This window comes from Pseudophryne corroboree, chromosome 4, assembly GCF_028390025.1.
Source record: "Pseudophryne corroboree isolate aPseCor3 chromosome 4, aPseCor3.hap2, whole genome shotgun sequence".
NCBI classification, from domain to species: Eukaryota; Metazoa; Chordata; class Amphibia; order Anura; family Myobatrachidae; genus Pseudophryne; species Pseudophryne corroboree.
Genome location: NC_086447.1, coordinates 456,225,289 through 456,251,973, shown reverse-complemented (window position 1 = coordinate 456,251,973; position 26,685 = coordinate 456,225,289). Strand labels below are relative to the sequence as shown.

The 26,685-nt window shown below is 44.0% G+C and overlaps 1 protein-coding gene across 7 annotated transcripts in view; it reads left to right on the top strand.

Moving 5' to 3' along the window:
- The window catches only part of EPHA7 (EPH receptor A7), a 347,251-nt gene that overhangs the window by 305,183 nt on the left and 15,383 nt on the right, over positions 1–26,685 (top strand). For 4 of the 7 annotated variants that reach the window (XM_063916995.1, XM_063916997.1, XM_063916998.1 and 1 more), the window contains exons 11-15: positions 11,875–12,060; positions 12,390–12,451; positions 16,074–16,184; positions 16,401–16,610; positions 18,574–18,723. In XM_063916995.1, coding sequence (XP_063773065.1) covers positions 11,875–12,060; positions 12,390–12,451; positions 16,074–16,184; positions 16,401–16,610; positions 18,574–18,723 — 719 coding nt within the window. The remainder of the gene's footprint in view (positions 1–11,874; positions 12,061–12,389; positions 12,452–16,073; positions 16,185–16,400; positions 16,611–18,573; positions 18,724–26,685) is intronic. The other 3 variants (XM_063917000.1, XM_063917001.1, XM_063917002.1) reach the window with 1 other exon arrangement.

The window sequence follows — 26,685 nt, the reverse complement described above, 5'->3', positions numbered from 1 at the left end:
TATTTGCATGTTCTGGAGATTTTGTTGAAGATTTTATTTAGGAAAAGGACAGTCAACAGAAATAGAGCTGGGGGTTATGTAACTTCTGAGGGCTGGTGGTAAGATTAATAGCTCCATCCTTTGAAGACTGACTTTGAGGTAATAAGTGGACACTACAAATAATACTTAGAAAAAAATTCAGTAATGCTGACCAACGGGGTAAATGATTTGGAGGCTATAGATAAATTTTAGTCTCTTCTGCATTCAAGTTGTACTAACACCCAAAGAACATCATTAATGGTATAGCTACAAAATAGCCAAAGGCCTAGGACTGAGTATTGTTTTATAAAGGAAGCATAGAGCAGGGGGAGTCAGAAAAACAAACTCTTGAAGATGTTCGCTAGATAGGAAAGGATAGAACTCGGCCTTTAAGGGGGGTACACACGGAGAGGTCCGTGCTTAAAATCTAAGCAATCTTGCTAGATTGCTTAGATTTTTAGCACGGATCTGCCGTGTGTATGCCCCCCAGCGATAGCGATGCGCAGCCCCGTGTGACAATCTAGTCTTCTTTCCGGCAGAGAGGCAAGAGGTTCTCCCCAAACACGTTAATTGAAACAATATAAATCAAAATGTCTTTATTTAACAGGAACTCTGGACATTTAGTAATTCCTCTTTTACCCTTACCTAAATATATTTTGAATAGCGCTTTAAATATCACAACAAAATATTGCAACAGATATCTGGGAATAGGAGCTCCAAACTATATCGCAACTATACTTTTGTTTCATTTTCCTGAGGAATGCAGCTGCACTTTAGCTCTTGTTACAAGCAAGGAATCCTTGTGATATATATTTACATTTTTGGATAGGTTAGCAGTAAATGTATTACATAGCTCCATTTAGATAAATGCCTGGTTTAATATCAGAGGTAAAAAGCTATCATGTTGTTTCTTTCATTTTAGGACAATTTCTCCAAATATCCATTGTGGTAGTATGTGTAATAGGAAACTACCGATGTGCTAGTAGGTTTCCCTTGTAATTATCCCTGGCAAAGTCCTTGTATTTCCTTATCTGGCTTAAAGTACAGTATAAGCAGTCTCTCCTTGCTCTCACTAGTTCTCAATGTACAGTAGGTAAGAAGTCACTTGTCTCTATTTAGAAGGCATATTCAGGGTGCAATGTATTATGACAGTTCTCACCCTCAGCTGGATATCCTGCTAATCCCTGCTTTGCTGTTACGCTGTTCTATGTAAGTGCAAACTGAAAGGTAATACTCTGCTGGAGAAATAGGGATTGCTAGGTGACACAGGGAGCAGGCTTTCTACTGTACTCACTGTAGACACTCACTCTGCTTCCAGCGCTGCAGCAGTCGCAAATTAGAAGTAGATGTTTATAGACTTTTACTGAGTGGCTCTCACAGCCACTGCCTGTCAGCTGCTCTCAGTGGCACCACCATTTTCTGACAGGAATTTTCCACTGCCAGAGATGCCCTCCTCTCTCACAGCTACCTCAGACTGTGTCTTCGCCAACTGTCCTCCCTCCAACTGTCACTGGTCATGTGACCTGCCCCTGACCTCCAGAGCTGCTGCCAAGGCTGCTGGGAAATTATCTGCCTGTATAATCAAATGTAGATACTCTGTAGCGTGCCACACGTAATACCTCATATAGCAGGGTATTACACCCGCACATCGCTATCGCCGGTGCTAGATTGAGCCTGCATGCAGGCTCAATCTAGCGGGTCGCTCACTTCACCGTTGTGTGAAGTGAGCGGCCCCCCGTCGGCTTTTCCCCTCGCTCAGCACATCGCGCTGTGCTGAGCGGAGTGAGAGATGTGTGCTGAGCGGTCTGTGTTAAGATCGCTCAGCACACATCTCTCCCGTGAGTACCCCCCTTTACAGTTCAGGTTTTAAGAATATCCGTGCAGGAGCACAGGTGACTTAATTAGTACCTCAGTCAATTTGATTTAATCATCTGGACTCAAGCATGGATATCCTTAAAACCTGCACTGCGATGGCGGAGTTTGGGAAACTCTGCTGTAAGGAATGCACAATTTGTGTAAGTTGAGTGGTCAACAGTGCTAAATGCTGCAGCACTCTGGGAATTATAAGTGAGTGTGGCCTTTAATGTAGCAGTGATCAATTCACTGACCACTTTAGTCAATGCAGTCTTTGTGAAATATTGGGAATGAAACAAAAAAAATACACAAACGAGGAACCAGGTTCTTGAAGTGAAATGAAAAGTGGAAGGTGAACAAAAGCGTGAGTGCTAGTGTAGTGAATATCAAATTACTATTTAACCACTGTAAAATTAAAATATATATATATATGAAAGCATAAAAAAATCTCACCATCCATAAACTTGAGTAATTGGTTGTTTGTTGATTAGTCCCCAAAGTTCTGGGACCAGTGTAACACAACTTGAATAGTGTCTTTAAGAAATGTCTCAAAAAGGCTTTTTCATATGTGCCACCACAAGAGGTTAAGAGGTAAATGTATGACTTGGCAATATGGGGGGAAACTGTATTAGCGCACGTTATATGTGGGCTATACCCCTTCCTCCCCTATCTATGATTGATGCGGTGCGGACACAGTGACAGGAGCGATATGCGCCCCTGTCCATATCAGTGCTGCTATCTAAAAGATAGCAGGCCGATATGAGGGGGCAATGTATGAACGGTCAGCAACGCTGACCATTCCGACACCTGCAGCTGTCAATTTTGACAGCTGCAGGTGGCGATGCCCCATTCACCACAGCAGGGGCAGAGCTGTCCCTGCCTGTGGTGGATGCCAGCTCCAGACTGAGCTGGGGATCTCGCGTGAGTAGCGAGATCCCACGCATTTGCAGAGGGGCCGGCCGGGACAGGGAAGCAGTGAGCTGAAGCAATGTGTGCTCAGGCGACAACGCCGGAGTGGGGAGCTTTTGCTCCCCCGCTTTGACAGGCAAGATGTTCTTACATTTTGCCGTCCCTTCCTGCTTCACCTCAGTAGTGAGGTGAAGCAGGAAGTGTAATAATGGCACGATGTGTGCCGCTATAATACATTTACCTATAAGTGTGATTATGCAACAGTATCTGCAAAGTCTCCACAGTAGATACAGTGTAACTGTCATGTTTCAAAGTAGATTGTATATGCATCAGGCATAAAAAAATGACTGAGTACTCACAAGTTCTGAAAGTACCGGTACCTCCTGAGCAAAATCCTTTGGCTGTGTCTGCTGTATGGTAGAGAGCAGGCCATGCCAAATATATGACTTGTGGTGATCATGTGTCCCACTCCCAGCCAAGGGAAATAACCCTGCTGCAATCTGGAAATGTGGCTGCAGCTTCAGTGCAATGTTCAGGAGCCGGCTGTGACCGGAAAGAGTGCTTTCTCGAATCACAGGGTGTCTGGAAAAGACTTTTGTGCTTTAGGGATGGTTTAGTGGCACACTTTCAAAGCTTATTGTTGTAATATTAAAAGTTCTACAGCACAAAAATGACCATTCATCTACATAACAAATATATGATCACACACATGTAAAAATAGATGAATAAACATGATTAGCAATGTAAAGAAAAAAAATAAAAATAGGAAACAAAATGTTTTCAAAAATACAGATGGAATCATTATAAGGAGTCTTAAGGACATAACTGTTTAAAAGCTGTATTTTATTACATATTCAATCAATAGAGAACAAAAGAGGCTTTGGATAAAACAGGAATAAAAGGAAGGACCTCTGTCCATTTTGGAGACACACATAGAAGACTCTGGAATTATCTGATAGCATAATGATGGTTAATAAAAGAACCATTGCCAATCGCCAATATGAAATTGGAGGCCAGAGAATAACAATCGCAAAGTTATAGTCACATTGAAATACTATATACCTGGAAGCAGACAAAGAGCATAATTGCTGCAAAACAGCATTAGAGACATACATAAGAGTTCACAGTCATAACTGCATAATCAGAATAATATCCGCTGTGTGATTAGAACAGAGGTGTATCACACGTCTGAAAGACTATAAAGACGTTTTATTAACCCATAGAGTACTATGGTGTTGACAATCCAGGCACATCGGCCTGTTTGAGTGACCATCAAATGTATGCATGTAGCTTACAAGGTGGGACACACATATTGGGAAAAGGCTGGGGAGACACCCTGCAAATTAGTTATTTTTTTTCTATGAAATATTGGGAATGAAATCCTGACTGAAGAGTATTCATTAGGATGTGTGAGGAAAGGAAGCATGTGACAAGTGTATTGAACCTACTGAAAAATCTACGAGGAACATGGGAGCAGGGGCTGGCTGGCAACTTTTAGCCTGGGGGGCAAGTCCAGAGCACTGGCCCATAAGTAATGGTGCCATCTTAAATGGAGTTTTTTTATTTTTTTTATATTTATTTTAAAAAAAAATTAGGCCTGGTGTAAATTATCCCAAAGATACTTTATTATAAATTTGTCAGTGCGGCCGCGGCTTCAGCAGAGCTGTGTAGTGCAGGGGTGGCCAACCAGTCAGTGGCCAAGAGCCAGAAAAGATCTGTAGTCAAGGGTAAGATCCTTGCCATATGTGTGCGATGAAGGCGCGCCAGCAAAAATGGGGGCGTGGCATCGTTGTCACAAAGCCACACCCCATTTTTATGTGCACACCTTTCGGGTTGACGTTTGTAGGCGTATGACCTTGTGTCATAACCCCATTTTTAGTCATGTCGTACAGTGCCACATACATATAAAAACACCAAAAAATAGGTGCCTCCACAGTGCCAGATACATATATGTCCCCGCAGTGCCAGATACATATATGTCCCCGCAGTGCCAGATACATATATGTCCCCGCAGTGCCAGATACATATATGTCCCCGCAGTGCCAGATACATATATGTCCCCGCAGTGCCAGATCCATATATGTCCCCGCAGTGCCAGATCCATATATGTCCCCGCAGTGCCAGATCCATATATGCCCCCGCAGAGCCAGATCCATATATGCCCCCGCAGTGCCAGATCCATATATGCCCCCGCAGTGCCAGATCCATATATGCCCCCGCAGTGCCAGATCCATATATGCCCCCACAGATACATATATGTCCCCATAGTGCCAGATTTGCTCCCACTGCCAGATACACATCTCCCCAGTGCCAGATATGCCCACAGTGTAAGTTACACATTTCCCCCAGTGCCAGATATGCCCCCAGTGCCAGATACACATTTCCCCCAGTGCCAAATATGCCCCCACTGTCAGCTACACGTCTCCCCACTGCCAGCTACATGTCTCCCCAGAGCCAGATATGCCCCCACTGCCAGAAACATATGCCCCCCCCCAGTGCCAGAAACGCGCGTCTCCCCCCGCCCCCCCATTTCAGTGCCAGAAACACATGTCCCCCCAGTGCCAGATATGCCCACAGTGCCAGATAAACGTCCCCCCAGGGCCAGATATGCCCCCAGTGTAAGATACACATGTCCCCACACTGTGCCCCCCCAAGTGCTGTTCACCGCCGCGCTGCTGCTCTGCTTAGTCTTAGTGCTGCTTGTGAGGGGAAGAGAGCGCAGTGTACGCCTCTCCTGCCCTTCAGTCTCCACTCTCCGGCGGCGTTAATTCTCTCTAATTAGGCGCCTATCCGTGAGCCAATCAGAGTTCGTGGACCGGCAACTAAGACTCCTGATTGGCTGCCGGTCCGCGAGCTCTGATTGGCTCACGGCCGGCGCTGGGCACTGCAGACTAGGGCAGCGGGAGGCACCGCGGGAGCACATGTGGAGAACATTACAGCTCCCTATATAGCAGGGGTGGGCAATTATTTCAGCTGAGGGGCCACTTGACATTTCCTGTCAGTATCCGAGGGCCACACACAAAATAGCAGCTCCCCCCACTTGCCAAAAATATAGGGACGTGGCTTCATGTGGAAGGAGTGTGGACAAAAAATAATACAGATTCGTATTAGGCTGCACAATAGTCTCCATTATTCAAATAGCGCCACTTACACACATTACAGCAGGTAGAGCTCCCTTTTACACAGTACGGAAGGTACCCTTGTACACATTAACATTTTATTTAGGATAATTATTGCGCAGCAAGCAAATTATCCAGTGTCTTATGGCCCCTGGGGAAAGGAGTGACACAGTGATAGGACACGGGGAGTGTGACACAGTGAGAGAACACGAGGGGTCACAGATAAGAGTCGCCACACACACAGTCCAGTCTCCGGGGGCAGCCAGCATCTTCGGGGAAGCTGGACATGCCCCCGAAGCGAAAGAGAAAAGACCCACCAGGCCACGCCCCTTTCAAATTAAGCCACACCCCCTTTTGGGCACCACACTGCTTGAGCGGGGGGGGGGGGTGACAGAACACGGTGACAGAACACGGTGGGGTTGACAGTGACAGAACACCATGGGGGTGACACGGTGACAGTACACGGGAGGTGTGACACAGTGACAGAACATGGGGGGGTGACAGAACACGGGGGGGGGTGACACGGTGACCGAACACGGGGGGGTGACACGGTGACAGAACACGGGGGTGTGACACGGTGACAGAACACGGGGGTGTGACACGGTGACAGAACACGGGGGGGGTGACACAGTGACAGAACACAGGAGGGTTTGGTACAGCGAGAGCTAAAGATCTCTCCCCCCAACCTAAAAACAGTCTGACGCCACTGTCCGCACACACAAATACACACACACACACACACACACACACACACACTCTCACATATATATATATATATATATATACACACACACACACTTTCTCTCACTCACTTTTCCCATTAACTTACTGATCTGGCTGGCAGTGGCAGGAAGGATGGATCTGCAGCAGTCTGGCTCTTGTCCCGTGTAGCTCCGCCCCCTTAGGTCCCATGTAGCCCCGCCCCTTCATCGTCACGTAGCCGTTGACACTGGGGAGTCTGGAGGCGGGAGGAGGAGGCTGCTACAACGCAGCAGCAGCAGGGGAGAGAGGCGCCACTGGCAGCTTGGAGGTACTGCAGTGCAGAGCAATGACAAGCAGCTCAGCTGGTCGGGCCGCTTGTCATTGCTTGCTGGTGGGAGGCAGTGGGCCGGGCAGGATCGGTTTGCGGGACGCATCCGGCCCGCGGACCGTATTTTGCCCACCCCTACTATATAGTGTTCATTCTAGCACCCTGCACCTAATCCGTGAGGAGAGCATACTTTATTTTTAATGGGCAACTTTTATGCATGATGTATCATACTATACAGGTTGAGTATCCCATATCCAAATATTCCGAAATACGGAATATTCCGAAATACGGACTTTTTTGAGCGAGAGTGAGATAGTGTAACCTTTGTTTTCTGTGGCTCAATGTACACAATCTTTGTTTAATACACAAAGTTATTAAAAATATTGTATTAAATGACCTTCAGGTTGTGTGTATAAGGTGTATATGAAACATAAATGAATTGTGTGAATGTAGACACACTTTGTTTAATGCACAAAGTTATAAAAAATATTAGCTAAAATGACCTTCAGGCTGTGTGTATAAGGTGTATATGAAACATAAATGCAATCTGTGCTTAGATTTAGGTCCCATCACCATGATATCTCATTATGGTATGCAATTATTCCAAAATACGGAAAAATCCGATATCCAAAATACCTCTGGTCCCAAGCATTTTGGATAAGGGATACTCAACCTGTAGTAGCAGTAGATAAACTATTTAGATATATCCTACAGGTGAACACAGCTAATCTCATCTGGTAATCTAATAAATACTTGAACACCAGATTAAAAAACAAAAGCGCTTTGTGAGTAGTGCCAAGGTATTAAAAATCCGTTCACTATCAGGAAGCAGTGTGTACCTACACTGGGATATGAGCTATAAATTATACAGTGTGTATATAATTTACTGAAATCTGTGATAAAAGAATTTCACAACAAGAAGTCTTATGAGATTTGTGCCTGTACTGAAATGTCCTTTGTTTATTGTCTGTCAAAGCAAACCTGGGGCCTCATACAACAGCTTCATTGTGATGGCTCCGTGAGGTAAACCTCCAGTAACATGCATAGTGCTCACCAGCACAGTCAAATGCGTTTTTATTGTATTCCTTAGTAAAAAGTTATGAGCAGTAACGTATGGCAATAAATCATGTTTATTGTTGTTTGATGGTACATGTTTATAGCTGTCTTGGCAAAAGATTCAACAATTTGCTTAATACATTGTGATTTAGGTTAATTTAAACAATCATAAAGTGTGTTTTAGAATAAACTATGTTTAAAGATTACTTATCTTTCTTTAGAAATGATATAATAAAACTGTCGATAAGGTTTACATATGACAGTTGTCTTATGTGTACATTGTATTTACATTCATAGATAAACAGTTAACATTTTATTTCTAAAATACATAATCTTCTAGGAAAAAGAATCCATTTTAGGGTATTGATTTTTTCCTATATCAAATGTATAAGCTGGCCTCCCCCCCCTTCCCACCCCTGCCCCCTCCCCCCAACCCCAGCACTTACAGCGAGGCACTGACTGCATCAGGATGTATCATTTGTTGGACAATTTGTATCTCTACACAGATATCAAAATTCCAATGATCTATGAATCTAGGGGTCACATTATACCCAAGAGGTCATTTGTTTGTTTATTGATCTAAAAAAATCATATATTATATATACTGTAGCTGTAAGGAAGTGCCACTCTAGGTCGGAGTCGCATGGCATGACAAATGACCCACAGTCCCATTTGTACCTCACATATTCGTATACAACCTCTGTAAAATGTGAGTATACATTTTCCTGCAGATGTACATTTATTCACACATTAAAATTGTTGATTTACTCAGCATATGATTTACCATAATATAAAATGATTATGAAGTTTATGTAGTGTGGCACTGCACATTAATGTGTATATTATACTTTTAATGCTGGGTACACATTAGGAGATATGTTGTCCGATCCAGCAGATCGGACCGACATATCGGGTACTGCATACGCACTACTGCCCATTGTCATCTGATGTGCTGCACGAACGATGGGACAACCCGGCGGCAGACAGCATGCGGCTAATGAGCGATACCGCGTAGTCGTGTGTACGGGTCCCGTCGGCTACAATCCAGGATCATCTGATGTGTACTCAAGTCTCTATAGCACATTGGGGGTCATTCTGACCCGATCGCATGCTGCAGTTTATCGCAGCGATGCGATCGGGTCAGAACTGCGCATGCTCCGGTGGCACAGTGCGCCGGCGCATGCCAGACGGCCGAAGGCCGTCGCTGCAGTACGATCGCCTCTGCCTGATTGACAAGCAGAGGCGGTCGCTGGGCGGGGGGGGACACGAAACGGCAGTGTTTGGCCGCTGTTTCGTGGGCGCGGTCCGGAAAACGCAGGCGTGGCCGGACCGTGCAGGGGGGGGGCGGGCCGCAGCGGCTGCATGACTTCACACGCAGCCGCTGCGGGCCTGGGAGCGACTAGTAGCTCCCGGCCAACACGCTAAAGCTGCGCTTGCCGGGAGCTACTCCTAAAGTGCTAAAGCATCGCCGCTGTGCGATGCTTTTGCACTTCTGCTGGGGGGGGGGGGGGCGCGGCACTGACAGGCGGGGCGGGATAGCCTGTGCTGGGCGTCCCCCCGCATGTCTATGGACGTGATCGTAGCCCTGCAAAATTTTGCAGGGCTACGATCAACTCGGAATGACCCCCATTGTGTAAAGAGAGCCGTTTGATGCAACCTGATATTATCCTTTGTTTGTGATTGATCGATCTCCTGATGTGGTGTTGAAATAAATGTTCTGGTTCAGTAGGACTTTTAGCAGTCATGGAAGAAAATTCAATGAGCTGCTGACCCACATATTGTGATCATTGACTGATCGGAAATTTCTTGCTTGCTTGATAAAAACCAAAGCATGCTGCTTGGGCACTACGTAATCTGTTTCTGATGCCTCGTAGATTGTCAGTTATCCAACAATAAGACCAACCACCGTTATCTGTGTGTGGGCAGCATTAGTCATTGTTTTGCTCTCCATCTGACTGAATGGATGCTGCAACTTAACACAGGATGTGCTTCATTATGTATAAAATGATTTATGATCAATGAAAATTATTCTAACGTTTGTTCAGTGACTGTATATTAAAGCAAAGTTACAGAGTAACACTAGGAGCACAATGTAGCTAGAAAAGTGGCAGAGTTACTATTCTGCAGGTTGTGTAACATCCAATGTCGTCTTCAACTTATAGCCCCTACATATTTAACGATTTGCCGCTGAGGTGCGGCTGACGGACGACCCGGCGCACGTGCGGGGGGTGACGGGGAGGAGTGAAGTTTCTTCACTCCCTGATGTCACTCGGCCCCATAGCCCTGCATGATACTATGGACGATATTGTCGATATTGGCTTGCAGGCATAAATGACCCGACACCAACGGTGAATGACCGCGGGGCCGCGCATCGTTCATCGTTCATCGTTGGTGCCTACACACTTAAATATTTTAACAATTTCTCTTTCATTACTGAATGAGATTGTTCATATCAGCCGCAAACATCGGCAAGTGTGTAGGGCCCATTAACTTACAGGCTGACTCCATTAACTAACAAAGGGGTCTATTTACTAAGACTTGGGTGGAGATAAAGTAGCCGGAGATGAAGTACCAGCCAGTCAGCTCCTAACTGTTATTTTTCAAACGCAGCCTGTGACATGACAGTTAGGAGGTGATTGGCTGGTACTTTATTTCCGTCCACTTTATCTCCACCCAGGGATTAGTAAATAGACCCCAAAGTGAGCAGATCTTATGTCGCCTCCATATCTCCATGTATTCATAAGTCAAGGACAGTAAGCTAAGGCATTCAATGTGGAAGGACTTGTAGTTCCTCCACGTGATCTCTTTTCCTCTTTGTTTCCTCTTAGTCTCCTGTCCTACTGAGTCTGTGGCTGCTTGCTCCTACAGATGTGTCCTCACATATCTTTGCCTCTGTGCGTATGCATTGCTGGCTGCTGCTCCCGGGACAGCATTTTGTAGCGGGATCCCGCTACTCAATATGAGGAAAATTGCTATGCAGCCGCAGGCAGTTGGGAGCAATGCTCCCACTGCCCCGCATATCAAGGGGAGGCAGCAGAAGTTAGTTAGAACGGGTAGCGGGGTGCAGTGATTTTTCTCTGTGGGATTTTATGGGAGTATAAAAGCCTCTCCATGATAGACACCATGATTCTGAGACATCTGCACTGCTGCCTGCCTGCTCGCTCCCCAATACTCTCTAATGCAGGAAATTAGGATGGGGCATTGTTTTGGCAAGCCTACACAGTATCCTGTGGAGCAGGGGGAGAAAGAAGTGCACTTTTCTTCCCTTAGACTGCCGATTGGAGCATCCTGCAAGATCCAGCCTTTATTTTTCTTTTTTTGTCATCCCACTGGTGTCATTGTGCGCCAACAGGGACTAATTCTACTACCTTATCGCTAATATGCTACTCTTAGCTGTTAGCTATGAAAAACTGAGTGTTTTATGTTGCCTCGCCACTTTCAAAGGGATTCCTTTTGCTCTGTCTTTGAATTTTAAAAGGAAAGCTGTTAGGAAGGCTAGCAGATAAACCAGGAATAAAAATGTCAAAATTAATGAGGAGCACTTTCAAATGTAATCGCAAGTACAGGTGGAGTTTCTCATATCCGAAAAATCAGATATCAAAAATATTCTGAAATCCAGACGTTTTTAAGTGCGACTGAGTCACCTTTGCTTTCTGATGGTTCAATGAGCACATACTTTGTTTCATTAAAAAAAAATTAAACTATAGCATACAATTACTTTTAGGCTGTGTATATATAAAACATAAACATATTCTGTGATTAAACTTGGGACCCATCGAATAGATTGCATATTTCAGTTAAAAGTTCTTACACCTGCTTCATAGATTCATTTTTAAAACTAATGAAAATAATATGCTTCTGGTTTGTTTTGTTTTTTCTCTTTTCAAGGAGAGTTCGGAGAAGTGTGTAGTGGTCGACTAAAGCTTCCCGGAAAGAGAGACGTGGCAGTTGCCATAAAAACCCTTAAAGTTGGCTACACAGAGAAACAAAGACGGGATTTTCTGTGTGAAGCAAGTATAATGGGCCAGTTTGACCATCCAAACGTTGTTCACCTAGAAGGAGTGGTAACACGCGGTAAGCAAAACTCAGTATTGTGGATTTGGATTCTTACTTTTTTCTCCATCAATGTAACATAGATTTGTTTTGGAAAAAAAAGTGTATTTCTGCATTTCAAAGAGGCTCCGTCCTGCCATAATTATCAGATGCATATATATTGGTTCTGTTTTTTTAATGTGCTCAGACTATTTCCATGCTTTACACTGAAATTTAAAATTCCGTCTTCTTGTTTCATTTACGCTACTCCTTAGATGGCAACGTCCGGGGCAAGATGTTTCTTATCAAAACGTATGTGGTTTCTTGTTTGGGAAGGGATTCACTAACATTTACGGTGTCATTTTTTTTAGGGAAACCGGTAATGATTGTAATTGAATACATGGAAAATGGATCTCTAGATGGATTTTTAAGGGTGAGTGCCATATCCATACATTGTCCTGAAATTAATGTTTAGTGTTTTGTAAATAAGTATATAATATGTGTTTACATGCAGTAAGAAACCTATTGCATCACTATAAACATCAAGCTTTTTACAAATGTTAGTGACAGTGTGATTTTCCATGGCTGGCAAGTGAAGAAGTACAGTCCCCTTGCGTAATAGTAGCTGTTTCTCCCTCTATACTAAATGTATCCAACGGCTTGTCAGCTGATAAAGCTAAATGGCAAGAGTGCAATTTGTAGAAAGGTATTTTTTCTTAAGCAAACCATTTGATGCCTGTCAGTATAGAGGTAACTGATTTTAAGTACAAGTCAGTGCAGATTGTTTTAATATTGTACTTTTATATTTTAAAGTTAGTGTCAAGGTTTGCCATTGTTACTGTTCTACACACACACACACACACACACGTATTAAGTTGGGAATCCTGACAATAACATATTCTCCCTGGAATGCCTATTGTCCCTCACCCTCGCTTATTTGAACTACATTGAGAGAAGAGTGAGCTTAGGAGTTCTTATTGATATCGCTAAGAATGTATTTTTATTTATTCTATGGTTATTACAGTATGTGAGGACAGGATTCCTAAAGCATAGACATTTTACATACAGTATATACCCTAATGTTAAGTTATAGTTACAGGTTCCTACTGATCTAGACTTACAGTATCTGCAAATGAAACGTGAATGTTTTAAAGGCTGTGAGATCAAAAGTCCAGGGACAGTGTGGGACATCTATGTACTGTAAAATATGTCATAAAGTGGTATTATTTTGAAACACTAAAGCAATACTGTAACCTTTATTGCCTGGAAAATATTTAGATTTTATGAAACTCATTTCATACTGTACTATAGCCTACTTCTCTGAAAGACTGCATATTTTAGGGAATTTTGACCAAAGTATATATATTAATACAAGAGGGTGTCTGTAAACCCCTAGACAGCATCAGCAGTACAGTACCAGCTGTCCTTTTGTGGTCCTCTTCCAAAGGAGAATGTGAGATGGTGTGAACTGGAGCATTATAGTGCTTGTACGTATCTGATAGTTCCCGTAGCCAAGTGTGTTAGCAGGAACATGCCGGCTATTAGATTTAACATTTCACAGCCCTTTCCTCCAGTAGCACTGGTGATATATCCAGTATTATTCCAGTACTAGCAATAATGCAGTTTACAAGCAGATGAAACATTTTTCAGAGGGGAGAGATAGTGTTACTGAGGACTGACTGAACTGAGCAGAACTGAAGAAAACATTGCAAAAGTGTGTCAAATTGTGCGTGAAAATCGTTGGCTGGCTGTCAGGAGCAAAGCAGAGCAAGTGAACATTGACTGAGAAACGGGAAAGTCTTAACTAAGGATATTGGCATGAGGAGTGTGTGTGCAAAAATGATCCCAAAGTACCTCGCCAAAGGAAAACAAAATAAAAAAAATTAAATTTGCCAAGACCTTTTGGAGAGGCAAGATGATATTATGGGACGTACCGTCACAGGTGATGAAACCATGGGTCTTCCAATACGACACTGAAATGAAGCAGCTAAGAGCCAATTCTCCACAACCAAAAAAGTTCTGGCAGTCCAAATCAAGAGTCAAAATGTTGGTAACTTTTTTTTATATTGGAGGGATTGTTCATTATGAGTTTGTACCAACTAAACAAACGGTCAACAGAGTTTACTATTTGGAAGTACTGAAAAGGCTGCATGAAAAATTTGGATGGAACTGACCCAAACTTTTTGGCAATAACTCATGAATCTTGCATCACGAGAATGCACCTACTCATATGGCACTGTCTGTGAGGGAGTTTTTAGCTAATAACTGTGTTGGAATACGCTCCCTATTCACTAGATCTAGCCCCAATTTTTCTGTTCCTGAAGATAAAGGAAATATTGAAAGGAAGGCATTTTAATGATGATGACATCAGGAGCAATATGACAGCAGCTCTGAAGGCCATTCCACAAAACCAGTTGAAAAATCGTTTTTATGTATGGACTAGGTGCTGGCATCAGTGCATGGCTTCCCAAGGGGAGTACTTTGAAGGCGACCACAGTGATATTCAGCAATGAAGAATGTGCACTTTTACCATAATGAGTTTGCAAACTCAGTTGTCAGACCTTGTACAGATGTGTCCTCTTACATGTTTGCTCTTTGTGCTACAAATCACGTTAAACATAACTCGTGAGTGCCGTGTGACTCGGTAGTGCTGAGCGTCTTTTTTGCATCTTTTTCCATCTATAGGTATGCTGCTTATCATTTTAATCAGCAGAAGCAGCTCGTGGGTCCTATTGTATTGCATTGCGTCTTAGACTCGCTACCGAGTCCCGACACGACTTGAAAGGCTGCTTAGCGTGACTGCAGCAAGGATGTAAGAGGACACATCTGTGTGTGCGTGTGTGTGTGTGTACAGTATATATGTAAGTCAATTTTTATTATCTTCCCAAGACACATGAAGTTATTCGGTCACACAGGCAATGACCACCAAAGTATTAGCTGATATGTCTATTAATAGAATTTAGTATTAATACAGATATAGCCATGGTCAGCTTTGCCACAATGTGGCATGCTGCATTTATTCTCAGCTGGTGATAGCTCCATTAAGTCCTATAGATGTGCACGTGTCCTAGCCGCGGGCAAACTAGTTGCGCCAGCTATGATGCAATGTATACACACAACACAAAGGTGAGTGTGGCTACATCTGTATACAACAGTTGATAGCGGATGTATACTGGTTTGTCTTTTCTACACTACACTCAGTAGCTACTAATATTTATAAGTGATGTGATTATATTATCTTGCTGTTTACTTAATGTGTAAATTAATGTGAGTTGCTATCATTACCATGAGTAATTAACAAGATTTCCCCATAGAATTGTCACTGATTCAATACTGACCAAATGTGCATTACAGAGCCTCTCTTTGTGTATTATTAGGTATATCTTTCTATACTGTTATTTATCGGAACTTTGGGGCCCTTTTAAAATGCAAGGAAATTGAACCTACATAAGTATTACGGCTTGGGCCAAATAGAAGACCATACTGGCTCAATTTGTTCTATTTTAACAGCACAGGGAAAAAAAGCGTTGTATATATTCAGTTTTAAGGGGGTTTCCACTTTACCAGGGTATAGCCCAGTCTCCGTTTTTAAATAGATAATTGTAAGGAGTTGTTATATCTATTAGAAATGATCCTTTTCACAAGTAGGGATTTGGAAACTTTAAGGATGTTCATTAGTCATTTGTCAATAATCCCCCCCCCCCCCCCCTTCCTATGCTCAAGCAGCTTGGCCAAGTTAAAATCACAATGCTAAATTCGTGACTTGTTAAAATTTAAACTATAAACGGTAAGTATTTGTAATAAAAAAATAACCATGATGGGGAGATGCATCAAAGTTTGGAGTTAAAGTGGTGAGAGGTACCAACCAATTAGCTGCTGTAATTTTTCAAGCACAGCCTATACAGTGGCATCTAGGAGCTGATCCTCTTTCCGAGGATTGATACTCCTAATATGAGCATCAGAATACTTTACAATCAAAATATACTTTCTTACTTATTCCAATAAGTTGTTATTAAATATAAGGCAAACTAAGCTGTGATCATTTTCTACTTTAGAAATGTTTGGAATGGTTTACTTCACCTCCAAAATCTAAACGCTCAGGATCTACTCAGACAATGCCTTTTGTAAAAGTCCAAACACTAAATACTCCGGGATCAAATGCACAGGTAACAACACTCACACCCATTTCTAGCATCCATATTTCTCATATGTTCATATGCAAGTGATTTATATAGAGAAAATGCATTCATTTCCGTTCAACATCATGGAAAAACACCTGCTTAAGTATAATGAATTCGAGTTGCCATTAAGTCATTTTATCCATTTTGTTTTCAATGTGCAAAGTTCAGTCTTAACTGAGCAGATTTATTTCTCTCCTTTAGAAACAAGATGGGCAGTTCACAGCCATTCAGCTGGTAGGGATGCTGAGAGGAATTGCAGCAGGGATGCGATATCTCGCTGACATGGGATATGTTCATCGGGATCTTGCAGCACGGAACATTCTTGTCAACAGTAACCTTGTCTGCAAAGTATCTGACTTTGGCTTGTCTCGAGTTGTAGAAGATGACGCAGATGCAGTATACACAACGACTGTAAGTTTTTTGTTTTTTTTGTTTATATCTTGTGTTATGTATCAGCTGTGAATAGCTCTGGGGATTTGACTTATCTGTTTAGCGCTTCATTCACTGTAATAAACTATACTCCAGTTTTGTCTCCTAGCAGAGATCTGATGCACAGAAAATGGGTAGTTGTGCTCTTTCTTACATATATTTTGTACTTTCCTACCTCTGGGACCCAGTGCTGCCATCAGAAATTGCGGGGCCCGGGACTGACAAAATAGGCAGGGCCCCCCACTGTGGAGGACTCAGCTTCAGAATTGCACCAGTTAATGTGTGTGTGTGTAAGTGTGTGTGTGTGTGTGTGTGTGTGTGTATGTATATATATAGATAGATAGATAGATATATATGTGTGTATGTGTGTGTATGTATGTATGTATGTATGTGTGTGTGTGTGTGTGTGTGTGTGTATATATATATATATATATATATATACACACACACACACACACATACACACATGTGCCGCTGAAGGCCAGCCTCCATGCCCGCTTTTCTGCTGCCCTCCTCCATCCTCCTGCAGCTGTATTGAAAACTTCCCTCCCAAAATGGCCACCACCTCAGAGGAGACCGTTATTCAAGATACTAGAGGGCTCCTCTAGTATCTTGAATAACTGTCTCCTCTGTGGCTGCGGCCATTTTGGGAGGGAAGTTTTCAAGACAGAGCTGCTGGAGGGTCGGATGACGGCGGCGGGCGGGCACGTGGCTGCATGAGCATCCCGGGCCCTCCTCTCTCTGTCAGAGAGGCTGGGCCCGGGACAGCTGTGCACCCAGCACCCCCCTGATGGCGGCCCTGCTGGGACCTCCCCTCAGGATGTATGTTAATGTGGTTCATGTTATGTCACTGTACACCCCTGTGCAATGCCACAAGGAGGCAGGGTCTGATGTCACAATTCTCACTCAATCTAATCACTAAGCCCTGCCTACTGTACACAACTAGGGAAATGGGAGGGACCCAGGAGGAAGTTCAGCTGTCTTAGATAGTCAGGAGACTACGCAAGTACGGTGTATTTTGCATTTCTGCCTTAAGTTTCCTTTTATGACATATATTTTTTCCACATGATGTTGTGTTTACAGAACTATGCTAGCAAAGTTCTATAAATGGGCATGAGGAGACAATCTTTTGATTCAAACAACCCAATGCAAACCTCTCCTTGCACCTGCAGTGTGGAGGATCTGCAGCACTGCTGAGTAATATGACAACTGTCTGCTGTATTCACTATAAATGAACGTGAGAGAATCAATAGAGTGTCTTCTATTTACCACATCCGACCACCGGTGTAATTGCGGTTTCACACACGCCATGTCAAATGCAATTGCGATATCAATGATATGGACAGAGAATAGCAGATTCAGTGAGCCCAATACAAGTACCTACACATGTAATATGGGAAAGTACCTGGTGATTTCACACGGTGACATTGTGAGGTTTCCCTCATCAGTGCAGAAGTTTTGTTCGAACAGCTTTCACATTCCAGTGTTTGTACAAATCAGGAAACTTAATTTTGGGGGACGTGAGTGTGATTTGCAGGATCACAATGTTGACTAGTTTATACCGATTTTACTGCCTGGATCCTTGTGAGGTATGCAAATAAATATACATACTGTAGAAATAGGTGTATATGTGTTGATAATTACACACAAACAAGCATATAAGTAATGTTGAATGGGAAAAATGGTGTAATTTGTATTACACAACTACTATTATCTGCAATGTCTGTTTTTCAAGACCTGTTCTGATAACATCATTATTGCGATTTTCCAGGTATAGGGGGTTATTCAGAGTTGATAGCAATTGGGCAAAACCATGTGCAGTGCAGGTGGGGCAGATGTAACGTGCAGAGAGTGTAAGATTTAGGTGCTGTGCAGTAATTAACTTAAACACATTCACACACACACAGCATGTATTCTTATTAATTGGTGCCCTTCTTTTACTTAGGGGGGAAAGATTCCAGTCAGATGGACCGCTCCAGAAGCTATCCAGTATCGCAAGTTTACATCGGCCAGTGATGTATGGAGTTATGGGATTGTAATGTGGGAAGTAATGTCCTATGGAGAAAGGCCTTACTGGGATATGTCAAACCAGGATGTAAGTTTTCATCTTTAACTTCATTGGCATATTAATCGTAACATATATTGGCTACATTTGCTAGCAATATACAGCACAATATACAGACAGTATAAAACCATTTTTTTTAAATAGCTATTTTATGTCTGTCAAATAGTTTTTTCATGTATATTTATTATGAGCCCAGATCACAAAGCCTGAGAAAGATATAAAAAGTTTAAGTGAAGAGCCATTTTTTTTGCAGAATGCAGAGTTGTTAACATCTGACAGGACTCAGTGTCAAAGATTTCATGGACTGTCAAAATATGTGCAAACAAATCCTTGGGGTTGGGGAAAAAAAGAAAATATTTACATTCCCCTAGATACTCCGTAAAGTTTTATATCTTTGACACCTTCCTCAAGCTCTACCGGCAAACATAAACATCTCTGACAAGAATATAAAATGATTGTAAAGCTACAGCTGCTTAACATTCCAACAGGCGAATGGGAAGTAGTGTTTATCATTTATTGTTTAGCTCGCAGAGTTGGTAGACTCTCATCTCTATTTATCCTGGAGCTGGACATAAGCTGTGAAGAGATTCAATTGAAGCAGTCAATTCATAAGTCAGCTGCTGCAGTGTTTAAAAGTTTAATACTAAGTGTGTCTTATCTTGAGTAGCTCATCAATTGACATTCTTGACTTTCAGCTTTTTTGTCTCAGTTTGCATACTACGACAGATGTCTCTTATATTCATTCCATGTTTTCTAGGAGAATTAACAACTATCTGATGTTACATTTTGTACATTGAAATCCTCCAAGTTTGTATTTAGTATGGGCACTGTACTGTCATGTAGATAAGTTGTTGTATTTGGATAAACCTTTTTTAAGACAATCAGGTCTACTAATTAAAATCTGAAAAACACGGTCTCTGAAAAATACTGATACGGTTCACTGGATTTAACCTTATTTAAGAAGAATCCTGATGGTACTTCTTCATTCCTTGGTTTGTTATTCGCGTCTCAGGATGGTGATAACAGAAAAACAGTACATGGGGGTGAAAGACTTGTATTAAAATCAGGCTATTTTTTCATCTACAGTTTGTACTGCAAAATAGAAATCTATCTATATAAATGGGTGTATGTGTGTATGCTCCAGCATAACTCTGGAATGCCTGGAGCAATTTACACCAAACTGTTACAGTACTTACAATCTGCAAAAAAATACTGTGGGGGTAAGACACTCCTGGCACCCCTAGGGAAGGGGGTGACATGTAAAAATCCATAGTTTTTGTTGTCACGGTGATGAATTGTGTCACTCCCGATGCCGTTTAAGTCAAAGTTCAGCCCCCATCAGCATGGTGGATAAGAAGGGGTGAAAAATAAAATGTCCAAAATGACCAACATTATTGTCAAATCCATAGTTTTCGGGGTCGCTAAGCTTATTGCATTTTGAAAATTGAGATGTTCCTTAGACTGTCCGTTAACATACAGTCTAAGGGCAGGGTGTGCCAAGCTGTTCAACTGTGCTATTAGCCTTCTTACCGCTCTGTTCTCATCTAAACTGTTAGATTCCTCCTCACCTCCCGACGCTGCCATTCTGTCCCGTTGATTTCCGCGGCAGTCGCCGTTATGAACTAACTGATGCCGCGCTGCTCCTCCGTTAGGGTCACTCTGGGCTCGCCGTTGTTAATGGGAGCTATTATGACCCGGGCAAAAGTGCAGTTACTGAACGAGGGGAGGTTACAGGTCCTGTACGTTATTGCAGATGGGGCCCACGAAGGACCAATGGGCAAAACAACGGGACTGAAACAGAGCGCCAGGAGGTGAGAAGGAATCTAACAGTGGAGTCAGCCTGCAAACCTTACATATTTAACATACAGCGGGCGGAGCTTGGCCTGTCGTCCCAGCATTTACATCACTGAGAAGGGCAGCATCAGACGCGGGACGGAACAGAGAAGGAGGCGGATTATTCTCTTCAGCACCAGCATTTTGACAGCATTAATCCGGGGAACCCCAGAGGTGCGGCCCGACAAAGATTAGCATTATTCTTTAAATTCTGTAGCGAAGCACGGGTATTTAGGTAGTATATACTGTATATATGTGTGTGTATGTATGTATGTATGTATGTGTGTATATATATATATATATATATACTGTGTGTGTATGTATATATATATATATATATTTCTCATACGTCCTAGGGGATGCTGGGGACTCCAAAAGGACCATGGGGTATAGACGGATCCGCAGGAGCCTGGGCACACTATAAAGACAAACTGGGTGTGAACTGGCTCCTCCCTCTATGCCCCTCCTCCAGACCTCAGTTAGACTTTGTGCCCAGGAGTGATGGGTCACACACTAGGGGAGCGCTCTCGAGTTTCTCTAAAGACTTTATTGTTAGGTTTTTTATTTTCAGGCAGACCTGCTGGCTACAAGGCTCCCTGCATCGTGGGAGTGAGGGTAGAGAAGCAGGACCCACTTCTTCTTAGTTTAAAGGCTCTGCTTCTCGGCTACTGGACACCATTAGCTCCAGAGGGTTCGATCACTTGGTGCGCCTAGCTGCTTGTTCCCGGAGCCATGCCGTCAATCCCCTCACAAAAGCCAGAAGAAAGAAGCCGGGTGAGTGTTGATAGAAAAGAAGACTTCAGTGATGGCAGAAGACTTCAGTAACGGAGGTAACAGCAGCGGTAGTGCTGCGCTCCATGCTCCCACACACCAACGTCTCTGGCAGGGTGCAGGGCGCTGGGGGGGAGCGCCCTGGGGGCATGTTGCTGATGGTCTATAATGCTGGCGGGGGGACATATTACGGTGCCTGGGCACAGCGTATGTTCACCCCGCCAGCTCCCGGCTACCACGCTTTCCATCACCTGCAGGGTGCAGGGCGCTGGGGGGTGAGCGCCCTGGGCAGCATATAATAAAATCAGTAATATCACTGGCGGGGGGACATACTTCGGTGCCCACCCCGCCAGTGCGCCGTAAACGGGAGGGAGCAGCAGCGGTAGCGCTGCGCTCCCGGCTCCCGCACTCCACCGGGCCTGCAGGGCGCTGGGGGGGAGCGCCCTGGGTAAAATTTAAAAAATGTAATCACTGACGGGGGGACATGCTTTGGTGCCAGTGCGCCGCGAACGGGATGGAGAAGCAGCGGTAGCGCTGCGCTCTCTGCTCCCGGTCCCCGTCTGCCTCCAGGGTGCAGGGCGCTGGGGGGGGGGGGGGAGCGCCCTGGGCGGCATTGATAAAAGGATCCCGGGCGTGGGAACACGCTGCACGCTGCGGTTCATAGCTCCCACACACCAACGGCTTCCGTGGGTGCAGGGCGCAGGAGGGGCGCCCTGGGATGCGTTGGGACAAAAAGTAAGTTATACAGGGGGTTACCCCCTGTATATAGGGTCCCCAGCTAGTTTTTAGGGGGTTATATATTTATATTTATTTAATTGAGCGGGCTTAAGCGCGCAGGAGGGGGCGAAGCTTAGCCCTCACAGAGGAGTCAGCGCCATTTTCCTCAGGTCCCCACCAGGATTTACTGTATAGTAAGAAGGAGAGGGGGCACAGAGTGTTTAATGCTATATGGGTGTCATATAGCATTATGTTTAATAATGGACTCATAATCCTTGTTGTGATACACAAACTCACTGTTTCCCTGTGTTTTACCCTCTATCGGTTAGTCGACATATGTCAACAGGTGTTAGGGCTTTGTCACAAGCTGCTGTGGGGATAACTGTCGGCTTCGCCGACGCTTGGCGGTACTTAATTCAAAAAAATTAAGTATTAGCAGGTTGGTTTTGTGTGCTTGAAAACAAGTCAACGCGCTAGGGGAGACACAGTTGTTGGTGGATGCCCAGTCGGCATCAACGGTATTTCCGGGGTAGAAAAATGAACAGGCTGTTATTGCCTTGTACCTGTATTGGTGTATGTGTGTGTGTATATATACACTGCTCAAAAAAATAAAGGGAACACTAAAATAACACATCCTAGATCTGAATTAATGAAATATTCTTATTAAATACTTTGTTCTTTACATAGTTGAATGTGCTGACAACAAAATCACACAAAAATTATCAATGGAAATCAAATTTATTAACCCATGGAGGTCTGGATTTGGAGTCACACTCAAAATTAAAGTGGAAAAACATACTACAGGCTGATCCAACTTTGATGTAATGTCCTTAAAACAAGTCAAAATGAGGCTCAGTAGTGTGTGTGGCCTCCTCGTGCCTGTATGACCTCCCTACAATGCCTGGGCATGCTCCTGATGAGGTGGCGGATGGTCTCCTGAGGGATCTCCTCCCAGACCTGGACTAAATCATCCGCCAACTCCTGGACAGTCTGTGGTGCAACGTGGCATTGGTGGATGGAGCGAGACGTGATGTCCCAGATGTGCTCAGTTGGATTCAGGTCTGGGGAACGGGCGGGCCAATCCATAGCATCAATGCCTTCGTCTTGCAGGAACTGCTGACACACTCCAGCCACATGAGGTCTAGCATTGTCTTGCATTAGGAGGAACCCAGGGCCAACCGCACCAGCATATGGTCTCACAAGGGGTCTGAGGATCTCATCTCGGTACCTAATGGCAGTCAGGCTACCTCTGGCGAGCACACGGAGGTCTGTGTGGCCCCCCAAAGAAATGCCACCCCACACCATTACTGACCCACTGCCAAACCGGTCATGCTGGAGGATGTTGCAGGCAGCAGAACGTTCTCCTTGGCGTCTCCAGACTGTCACGTCTGTCACATGTGCTCAGTGAGAACATGCTTTCATCTGTGAAGACTACAGGGCGCCAGTGGCGAATTTGCCAATCTTGGTGTTCTCTGGCAAATGCCATATGTCCTGCACGGTGTTGGGCTGTAAGCACAACCCCCAGCTGTGGGCGTCGGGCCCTCATACCACCCTCATGGAGTCTGTTTCTGATCGTTTGAGTAGACACATGCACATTTGTAGCTTGCTGGAGGTCATTTTGCAGGGCTCTGGCAGTGCTCCTCCTGTTCCTCCTTGCACAAAGGCGGAGGTAGCGGTCCTGCTGCTGGGTTGTTGCCCTCCTACAGCCTCCTCCACATCTCCTGATGTACTGTCCTGTCTCCTGGTAGCGCCTCCATGCTCTGGACACTACGCTGACAGACACAGCAAACCTTCTTGCCACAGCTCGCATTGATGTGCCATCCTGGATGAGCTGCACTACCTGAGCCACTTGTGTGGGTAGTAGGGAGGTCATACAGGCACGTGGAGGCCACACACACTACTGAGCCTCATTTTGACTTGTTTTAAGGACATTACATCAAAGTTGGATCAGCCTGTAGTGTGTTTTTCCACTTTAAATTTGAGGGTGACTCCAAATCCAGATCTCCATGGGTTAATAAATTTGATTTCCATTGATCATTTTTGTGTGATTTTGTTGTCAGCACATTCAACTATGTAAAGAACAAAGTATTTAATAAGAATATTTCATTAATTCAGATCTAGGATGTGTTATTTTAGTGTTCCCTTTATTTTTTTGAGCAGTGTATATAATATTTATAGGTATATGTGGGGGGAGTGTTATTGAAATTGTATATATATACTTACCTCAGACCCCTCGGGGTTCTAAGATTATTATTATTTTTTGCCCGCTTACTACTCCTTGCTGTCGACATTTACTCAGTTTCTGTCGACCATAACGTTCCTGGTAGATCCACATCGGGGGCACGTCAGTACATGGTCATACACATCCACAACACATTGCTGGTACCTGACGGATCTGGACAATCCACTTGCGTATAGGTTATATCTATATGTATATCTATATATATATATATATATATATATCTATATATATATATATATATATATATATATATATATATATATATATATATATAGAGATATATATATATATATATAGATATGTTTTAATATATGCATGGTTAGGATATGTGTGTTTTATTGTGTATTACATTATGTATATCCATGAATGCTAAGATTATGGTATTCTTCTCATGTGCTGATCGCTCTGTTGATTAAGCTCTAGATTGGCCGTAACGAGTTGGTTTTCGATCCTCTCAAGGAGTTCGAATATTATTCTCTTCCCGACGCGGAGAGAACATTACGGCAGTCAACTCCTGGTCGACGCAAAGCCCGGTCGCAAAGGATCATACACAGGAAGCTAAGTGATATTTTATTTCTATACTTTGGCCTTATTTGCATTGCATGCACATGAGGGAGGGTTGTATTCGGGTAGGCATCCGATAGAATTACCCTACCCAGAGTGGGTAAGCTTGCTTATGTTGATTCTACTTATAACATTGCAGCAGGCTGCCGCGTGACAGCAGGAGGTGTAGCCGGGAAAATGCTGAGGTTGTCTCCGAGAGATACTCAGGGGAGGTATACAGCTGTTTGGTGAGCCCTCTGTTCAGTCACTCTCGGCGGATACTCCTGGTAAGTCTACCTTCGTGAGTTAGCCTCCTTCACAACGGTTGGGGACGCATTCTTTTGTGGGATGCAGTCGTTTTAACCGGTTTGATACCGTTCTTTTTTCCTTTTCTGTGTAGACAGTGGAAGGTTGGAAGGTAAGAGTTCTGCAGCCTTGTTAGGTTCGCAGAAGTGGATGTCGTTTTCTGTTTCCAACACATCCACCACTTATCGCTGAGTCTATCTGGCTAGTTCCCACTCTGGTGAGCGCTAGTCTAATAATTTCAGTTAGTCCAGGAATAGACTAAGACTTGTGAGTTATTTTTACAATCAAAAGGGGGAGCATTTTGAGTTACGGTTGTTCCCCTTACTGTTTTTTCTAATGGATCTTGCCGTTCCCCTCTGGTTGGGGAGGTAGTACGCCACGTCATATAGAGGTGCGTCAGGTTCAGGACATTGTCCGGTTGTCCCTGTATAAAGGTGCAAATTGTTGTTTCTCTCTGACTGTTCTTCGACACAGGGATTGGCTGTTGTTCCCACCGACACAGTTGTCGGAGGTGGGTTTCAGAGTAGATACTGCCCGGTTAATGTTCGGGGTTTTTTCCTGTGGAAAGAGGTCTGAGGATACATAGTTGGATCAGCTTTGCTGGGACACTTCATCAATATGTTCTGTTACTAAAACAGATGGGTGCGGCCTACGAGGCCTGTTTTGGTGAGCACGTCTACTGCCAGAGTGGCTTTCAAGGGGCCAGTTGAAATTGTGGTCCGCGTTTCACCTGCACATGCACCGGAATATAAGCCTAAAGGCCAGGACATCACTCCTGTGGTGTCTGCTCGGTTCTCTCCTTCTAGAGGGATGAAGGTTCGGGATCCAAGGTTAGATCCTGGTATCCGTGCATAGGGATCTCCGAGGCTGGGGAGCAGGCCTTGCAAGGGACGTATTTCCAGAGGTTAAGGTTAAGTTGGAAAGCTTGTCTGCAATAAGCTTTCTTGATTTAAAAGATATTTTCGACGAACGTATTCTTCGTGTTCGGCCCATGTTAGTTCTGCCAGACCACTTATCAGCAATGGCGTGAGTAAGCCGCTATGACGGAACAAGGAGCAAAGCGGCAATGGCAGAAGATGCACAGTTTTGCCGTGGGGCAAAAAGTCTGGTAGTTTTCGTTTCGGTGGTTGGCGAAGGAGAAATAGATTTCCTCTGCTGACGCGATCTCCATCCGGGGAAAAATTCAGTCATCGTCGAGAAGTTTTCACAGACGTGACAACTTTTGTGGAGGGTCGCAATTGGTCATGTTGGTGTCTCGCTTCAACGAGAGGCCTCAGGGATATTGTTTCAGGTCAAGGGACACCCTCGTGACACCGTGGGTGTTTTTAGTCGGTCTATGTGGCCTCTCCTATTTCATTTTTTCGGAAGGTGATAAACGCAAGAAGAACATAGGTTCAGGCGATCCTCTCGGATCTGATTTAGCCAAGGAGGTTTTGGTATCCTGTTTTTCATGATTTGCTCATGGGAGTTTCCTGCCTTCTTCCTTTACGTGAGTAACTGTTACAACTAGATCAGGGCGTGTATCAAGACTTACCGCGACTGCGTCTGACGGTGTGGCGGTTGAATGCCATATTCTAAGC